At 37.5% G+C, this 8,396-nt stretch overlaps 1 protein-coding gene across 1 annotated transcript in view; it reads left to right on the plus strand.

The window, feature by feature from the left end:
* The window catches only part of LOC107848567 (vacuolar protein sorting-associated protein 24 homolog 1), a 9,936-nt gene extending 3,711 nt beyond the window's left edge, over positions 1-6,225 (plus strand). The window contains exons 2-6 of the mRNA XM_016693358.2: positions 169-245; positions 1,755-1,857; positions 4,575-4,696; positions 5,684-5,875; positions 5,964-6,225. Coding sequence (XP_016548844.1) covers positions 169-245; positions 1,755-1,857; positions 4,575-4,696; positions 5,684-5,875; positions 5,964-6,020 — 551 coding nt within the window. The 3' untranslated portion in view covers positions 6,021-6,225. The remainder of the gene's footprint in view (positions 1-168; positions 246-1,754; positions 1,858-4,574; positions 4,697-5,683; positions 5,876-5,963) is intronic.
* The last annotated feature ends 2,171 nt before the right edge of the window (positions 6,226-8,396 follow it).

Here is an 8,396-nt window from a genome sequence, read left to right on the forward strand (position 1 = left end):
TTTTTTTTGAGCGGAGGGTCTATCAGAAACAACCTCTCTACCTCTGAGGTAGGGGTAAGGTCTGAGTACGCTCTACCCTCGCTAGACCCCACTCAGTGGGACTACATTGGGTATGTTGTTGTTATTGGGTTTATTGAAGATTGTTGAATTTTTGGGGATTTTGATCAGATATAAAAAGAGAGGAGACGAAAGTACAGAAAGCAATTAAAGAAGCAGCTAAAAGAAATGATATGGGTTCTGCCAAGGTGATTTACTGCTCTCAGTCAGTTGAACTTTTTTATTTGAAAAACCTTTCACATAAACCTTTTTTTTTTTTGCTGGTGATGACGTTTTTCGTTGCCTGCTAATGCTAGTATTACATATTGTGCCCCTTTGGAGCTAGGAGAATAAAATTATTGAGGTTTCGTTATAATTAGATGTGGTTAAATTACCTAAAGAATGAATCATTTTAGTTGCTTATACTTTTTTTATCCGCAGCAGCTTTTTGCAGACTTACTGTCATGGCTGACTAATCTTGTTTAATTACTAGTTAGTTATTAGGTGGCTTCTAAGAATAGCGAGATAGTAACCCGCAAGGGTTGTCAAGTTGGTTGAGCAAGGAATCTCCCAACGCGGGGTGGGTGGGTGGGTTTCGAAATCCCATGCATGCTTTCTCAGTCGAGCTCGTCACAGAAGACTTGGTTAGTGCGGTTTACCTCTACTGCGTGTTTTGTGGGCTATTGCACTAGAATGAAGTTTGTTTACCCTGTGTGCACGGGAAGGGCAGAAGCTGCGGGTTCTCTTGTCATTAAAAAAAAGAATAGCGAGATAATAATGTGAAGTCTTTTTAGTATGTAGAATATGTTGAAAACTATTAACTTTGAATATGTGTTTCTTTTCTCTTAGTTGCTTGTTCATATTTTAGTTTTAAGTTTTAATTTTAGGCATTTGCTAAAGGACTTGTGAGATCTATTTAAAAGTGTTTAATTGCTTTTTTTTTTTTTTCCGTCATGCTTATAATCTAGGTCTATAACATTGTTAAAGCTGAGAAATCGTCTATGGACTGAACTCTGGATGCTTGAAAATTTGTTTTTTCAGACCAGGCGATAAGAGTAATTCTTTTCTTTGATGAACTAAAGTAATTCCATTAGATTGAAACAATCTCCCATCGACAAGAAGTATACCAAAAAAGTAGAGAACCTACTCATCAACGTGGTTTCCCACAAAATTGCATCCAATCTTCTATACAGATAGGAACCACATAGGTGCACCAAACGTAAACACAAAGAACTATTGCTCAAGTGTACAAATTCAGTTACTACTACATCAAATTCTCTCCTATTCCTCTTCTTCCAAGTGATCCACATCAATGCTAGTGAAATAATGTCCAACGTCCTGTTTCTTCTCTTTTAAATGTTGGCGAAATGAGAAAGAGAATAAGATGAATTTGTTGCTTTAAAAGCACTTTTGTCATCTGTTACAATGTGCTTGACCATTGGGATGTTTTGCATAAAAAAACGTGGCGTGTAAGAACATTTACAAAATTTTGTTCTGGGTCATTGATAGAGTTTCAGGTGGTTAAGAAACCAATATGCTTTTTCAGAAACTTCTAAGGAATGCTTATTTTAATAGTTAGGTTAGTACTCATCCAATATTTTCTTTTCAAGTGTGTGTGTTGAATTCAACTTGATACTATATATTGTTATGAGACATAATTCATTGTTTTTGTCATCCCATTGCTTATTCTTATCGGAGTGTTGATGTTTTTGCTACAGTCGCTTGCTAAAGAGATTGTGAGATCTCAAAGAACTGTGAACCGATTATACGAGAACAAGGCGCAGTTGAATTCAATATCCATGCACCTTGGAGAAAGTGTCGGTATGATCAAAGTCTTGACTCACCTTTTGTATTTATGTATATATCCTTGCATATTCAGTAGTTTGCATTTGGTCCTCTAAGTTCTTGTTTATGAGCAAGCTGTCTCAAGAGCAATATGCATCCATCGAGAACGTAGCACCATTAATTCTTGACAGGGATGAAGGGATATCTATTTTATGTTGAACAATGAATAATTTGAAAAGTTTTCTTATTGCCCAGTGTCTCAGTTGCTGGCTTGAAAATGCAATAGCTTACTTAAGGGAGTTTAAAACGTGTCGTCATATACAAGCTCAATCTTAATTTAATGTCTTACTGACTTTGTTCTATTTTTAAATAGGGAGTTTGAAGAGGCATAATGTATGTGTAATTATATAGATGTCCAAAATCCAGAAGTTTTTGTCTTTATGATATTAGTTTTTTTTAGTAAGAGGTGAAAGTTATCACTTATCACTCTATGCTGGTCAACTGGATGTTATTGTGGCGAAACCGACGAAATTCTGCCCTTTATTATGACCGAAAAATCTGTATGGAGCCAACCTTCTGAACCAACAACAGCCTCTGGAACTCGGGATGATGGCCCGCCCCTCTACCCTTCTCCACTCAAATACTGAACTTAGTTCGCTGGTCACAAGGTTCGAATTTGTAACCTAAAATACAAGTGCCCCAACCTTTGCCAACTGACCTAATCCTTGAGGGCAACATATTCTTCCTTTTGAATTGATTATGTGAAATAGTGCGTTCTGCATTTTTCTGGCTGTCTCAAAGACATTGGCATCTGAACTTGTAACGAACCTCCTTCTAATAATAATCTGGTACAAACCCAAGGGTGTGGCCTAGTGTCAATTAAGTGGGAGGAGAACCATGAGGTCCCAGATTCAAATCCCAGCGGAATAAAAAACACTAGGTGATTTCTTCCCATCTGTCTAGCCTTGATGGAGGTAGCAGGTATCCCGTGAAATTAGTCAAGTTGCATGGATGCTGCTCCGGATGCCACAATTATCAAAATGAAAAAAAATTAAAAATTTGGTATCTTACTTGGTTCCTGATCTCCATGAGCTGCCATTACCTTGAATTCAATGATGGATGGCGACTGTAGCAATCTTGATCTTAGTGGAACTGGATCTTGTGTTTAGTCTAGCAGTTGGATATACTGATTGGCAAGGAATTCTAAAGAAGAAAAAGAAAAAGGAGTCATTCTTGTCTTTTCATAGAGGAGACTTCTTCTACCAGTGTAGTTGCTCAACTGATATAGGCCCTCTATGCTTAGAAAATACGTATTCTGAATAAAAAGAGTGCTTATCATCTAATAGTTTCTAACGACTAATTAGTTATGAACTTTTAGCCTCAAGAAATGGAGGCTGCGTTCGGTGTTTTATGTGATAAGAATGTGTTGCCTATAATTAAAGGTAAGTTCTAGTATTCTACAGAGTGGTGGTTAGACCGACTATGTTATGTAGGGTAGAGTGTTGACCAGTCAAGAACTCCCATACCCTGAAAATGAGAGTAGCAGAGATGGGGATGATGAGATGGATGTCTGGGCATATTAGGAGAGATAAGAATATGAATAGAGAGGAGATGTGCGGATGCCCCTGTGAGGATTTACGAGAGGTTAGCCACAAAGGGATTGAGGAGGGATAGCAGTAGAAAAATAAAATTTATTGGGATGAGGTGATTAAGCAGGACGTGACGCGACTTTAGCTCATCGAGGATAGAACCCTTAATAGGAGGTGTACAGGCCGAGGATTAGGATAGAAGGTTAGTAGGTAGTCGAGTGCTTTGCTTTCCCATTCCCAGAGTATATTTGTCTTGTATTTTCTTTTTCTTAGATTTCTATTACCTTCCGTTGTTTTGTTAGCCTTGATTATTAAATTTTCTTCTTGTTGTTCTTGCTTGTTGCTGCTGTTGTCTTTTTCATCTGTTTTTGTGTCGAGGGTCTATTGGGAACAACCTTTCTACCTTCTCAAGGTAGGAGTAAGGTCTGCGTGCACACTACCCTCCCCAAACCCCACCTGTGGGGATTATTACTGAGTTTGTTGTTGTTGCTGTTGATGTTGGCATGTAAACTGCTTTATACAGGAGAACTGTAGCACTGATTTTTCTTTCTAGGAAAATAAACTGTATTTTATTCCTGACGAGATGAAAAACTTCTCAGTTAATTTTGTTAAAGAGAAAACTTCTCTTAACATATGTTGGTTTCGTCAGTGCTGGTAAATCAGGGAGCTTAGTAAAGGCTTGGAATTTTTATAATTTAAGTCCTTTTAGTGGAACGTTTGTCTATTATCATAGTTAATTAAATTTACCAAACAAATAAAAATTGATCAGATTTTCATTTTCTGTTGAGTCGATTAAATTAAATTACTCATGTCCCAGAAGAGAAGAAGTCTCCCTCTTATCCAGCTCATGCTTATCCTTTTTTTTTTAAATAACCATGGCGTACAGTTTAATAAATGAGTAAACGTTGGAGCTTTTAGGTATACATATAACTTAGAATCTTCTATTTGAAACATCGATTGAATTGGTACCTTTCTGTATTCTATCCTGAGGTCGTTAGCAGCAACTAGGAAAGTCACACCTGTTAGAATTTCTGCAGCTAGACATCCTGATATTGATGCTGCTTGGACAAAAAACTGAAGCCGACCCTCTTACTTTCTACTTCAATGTTAGATTATGTGTTGGCTTCTTCAAGTATCCCATTGAACTTCTAATTGGTTTTGCAGCCATTGCTCGCACAGTGGGACATTTGTCTAAGAGTGCTGAAGTCATGAAGCTCGTCAATAATCTTATGAAGGCTCCTGAAGTGGCAATTACAATGCAGGAGTTTAGTAAAGAAATGACCAAGGTATATCAATTTGACTTTAGCTTTTTGAGCTTCAATGATTCTTGAGCTTTCCTCCTGGTCGGAGAATCACCTCTAAACCAGTATTCTGATTCTTGAATAGTGTATTATGCTAGATGATGTGAAAGGGTTATTATTTCTCTTCTTGCTACGGCTCTCTTCTGCATTTGACTATATTTTATCCAAAGTGATTGCGAAGTTTGATCTAAGTAATAAGGTTTCTGACCTACAAAATTATTTTTCAATCTCAAAATATGTAAGAACTTCTCTTAACAAAAGAGCTCGACCACATATAGTTAATTACTAAGCCTGAGAAAACAAAAATTGCGGACAAAAAATCCTCTCCTTCTGGCAGGCTAGCGCTGTGTGCTGTGCCAAATGCTCAAGCTCAGTGCTTGTGCTGTGTCGGTGTTGCTAGCAGACTTTGATTTCTTGTGTTTGAGCGTGTTGTATTGCCTCAGAAGCCTCACCAGCTTGTTGCACCTATGTCCAACGCAGCATGTTCGACATTATTTTCCAGCTTGTCTTTCTCTGAGTTGTTCCACAATCCTTGATCTTCCAAATCTGGTATTCTTTGCATGCATCTTAGAATAACTCTTTTACCTTCTAATTATATCTAATCGTGAAGCTTCTTGACTTGGAATCCTTGGATGCTCTTAGTCTTTAAATGAGTTACCAGTGCTTTGGACTCTTCAAATTCTTCCCTAACTAGTCCTGTGGTATGAGTGTTGCATGTGTAACCCCATGTTGGTTAGTACACAATTTTAAAAAATCACATGAAAGTATTTTTCAATATGTTTGACTTAGTCCCAAAAAGAATGACATCTTTCTATATAACTTTTTAAGTTTAAAATACCTAATTTACGGTTAATAATATGATTTATAGCCACACAAATATATATGACTTATTTAGACCACAATTCAAAAGTCTCTCTCTCTCCTTCCCCCCCTCCTTTTACCTGAAAATTAGTCTATCTTTTGTCATTGCAGGCTGGTGTCATGGAAGAAATGGTAAATGATGCAGTAGACAGTGCCCTGGATTCAGAAGACATGGAAGAGGAGATTGAAGAAGAAGTTGACAAGGTCTTGACTACAATTGCTGGTGAGACTACTGCACAACTTCCTCAAGCAGTCCGAAAGGAGAAGTTAAAGCAACCAGCACAGGCAGTGGAGGATGCAGAGGTATGTCCTCTCATCTATTGTGTAGAACGATCTTTTCTATGATCACGCAAACTAAATTGATTAACCATTGATTTGTTATGTCTTGCAGGACGACGAGGAGGATTTAGAAGAACTAAGGGCACGTCTTGCTAAAGTTAGATCCTAACTGATTTTTAAATTGACTTGCACTGCCACTAAGGCTTCAATGTAAAATATGTTAGCGTGTGAAACTCAAACCTCTTATATGGTCTGCCGAGCTGCATCTTCTATCTGGAAGAGAGGATAGTAGAGTACCTTCTGTATCTTAGAATCGATACTCGTGACATCTTGTATTGATTATCAATGTGAGTTCTAATCTTTTTCTCTTTGCCCACGCTTTTCACTGTATGGAAAATGAAAATCTATGCTAATAACATTTCTTGCTATTTAGTATGATTTGGCTGTTCAATGTATCTGTGTGGGATGCTCTCTTTCTCTCTGGTGCTTCAAATTTTGCATAATAATTTGTGTCCTAGCATGCTTCAGAAGTTTCCTCGTTAATTGCGTATGCAAAAGGACTTGGAATGTTCAATTTCTTTCCGCTCTCTTTTCATACCGCGACTCCATGATGTTGCAGATTTCTTGTTACTGTTCCCAGCTGACTTTTAATAATGCAACGAAGAGCTTCCTCTTGTGAATTAGAGTAGTTTTACACACTTTGTTGCTAATGAACACTTGTGATTTATCATTCATCATCCATGGAGTGTAATCTTAGATTCCTAATAATTGCATTTACTGTTGTTGATGTATTTGTAGTCAAAATATCTTTATGTCCAACTAGAATTTCTGGACAGGTAGATCCAATATAAGGGGCAGCACACGGTGCACTAAAGCTCCCGTTATTCGGCCACAAGGGTCTATTTTTCTCAGCCTTACCTTACATTTCTGCAAGAGGCTGTTTCCACGTTCTGGACAGATAGATCCAATATCCAAATGATAAACTGGTCTAAAGTTGATAAGAGAGTTTGACTTGCTCTCCGGTGTCACATAATTGAAATCGTTACTCCTTCTTGATTGCTAAGTGGATTAGTTTTGAGGCTTTTTGCTGCCCTAGATCTTGTTTTTTCTAGTGGATTGCTGCAGGTGAATGGCTTGAAATTTGACTTCAGATTCTGCGGTGAAGGTAGAGATGCTGGGACTTTGTAAGCTTCTGGCTTGTGAAGAGTCTTTCTTTAGATATAACTTATAGCAAGTTGCTTGGACTCTCCAAATGTTGCCGCGCCCGTTTCAGATTCTCCAAAAATCCAAAAATGGATTACTTTTGGAGGATTCAACACAAGCGGCACTTTTGAAGAGTCCGAACAACATAGACTTATAGGACTTCGTAAGCTTCTGGCTTTCGAAGAGTCTTTCTCTATGGACTCCTGTTCTAAGTGATTATAGAGTGCTTGTCATCTTTGAATTTGTAGAAACCTGTTGTGTCTTTATTCATACATGCTGTTTAAATTCAAAAAGATTGTCACAAGCTCTCTGGAGCAAGAGCTCACGGATTCAAGCCACGGAAACAGCTTCTTGCATAAATGCAGGGTAAGGTTGCATACAATAGATCCTTGTGGTCTGGTCCTTCCCCGGACCACCTGCATAGCGGAAGCTTTAGTGCAGCGGGCTGCCCTTTTTTTTATCTTATACAAGCTCTCCCCTTAATCAATTTAGTTAAGTTAGTATTTGTATCAGTAGTGTAGAAATATGCAAATGTGGCTGTATCTTATCTAGTGCTGCTTTGTAAATGATGTTTTTGGTTTAGCATATGCTGCTGCTGCTGTTATAATAATCAGTGACCTATGTGGCTATGTTGTTCGGACTCTTCAAAAATGTCGCGGAGTGTGTGTCACTTCAAAAGTGGTGTATCTTTTGAGGATCTAACACGGATGCGGCAACATGTTTGGAGAGTCCGAGCAAACATAGATAAACACCAGTTCAACACTATCAACAGCACCACTTACACTCCATATATATATATATATATATATATAATACGATATGTCTAACCAACTCAATAGACAATAGTATTAGTCAATCCCAAAGAATCTCTTGGACCTTGGTAATATATTCGTAAAAAGCAATAAAAGTAATACTAAATAGGGTTTCTATTAAATATACTCTTTGAAGTTTAAACGTACATTTGAACATTTCCTACTTTAATATGGTATTACCAAAAGTCGTACCGAAGTTTAATTTAGCGATTACTGAATTACCGAACCGATGTTTATAAGTATGGTATGTGGTATCTACTTTCAAATATCGATTACCGAATTACCAAACCTGAAATTTGAAAATATCGAATTGAATACCGAACGCTCACTCCATATAATGCTGTTGTGTGAGGGCTTGCTGCAAGGGGTGTCACAGGTTTAAAAAATGAAAAATAACATACACATACACCTTAACTTACCATATTAATACAAATACCCACCCTTACCAAGTAACTACAAAAATTTCAACTAATTATATCTTCGTTGGATTTATTGGAAGCTAATTGTATATCACGATAGACCCAAAGTCG

The sequence above is a fragment of the Capsicum annuum genome, chromosome 11, assembly GCF_002878395.1.
Source record: "Capsicum annuum cultivar UCD-10X-F1 chromosome 11, UCD10Xv1.1, whole genome shotgun sequence".
Taxonomy (NCBI): domain Eukaryota; kingdom Viridiplantae; phylum Streptophyta; class Magnoliopsida; order Solanales; family Solanaceae; genus Capsicum; species Capsicum annuum.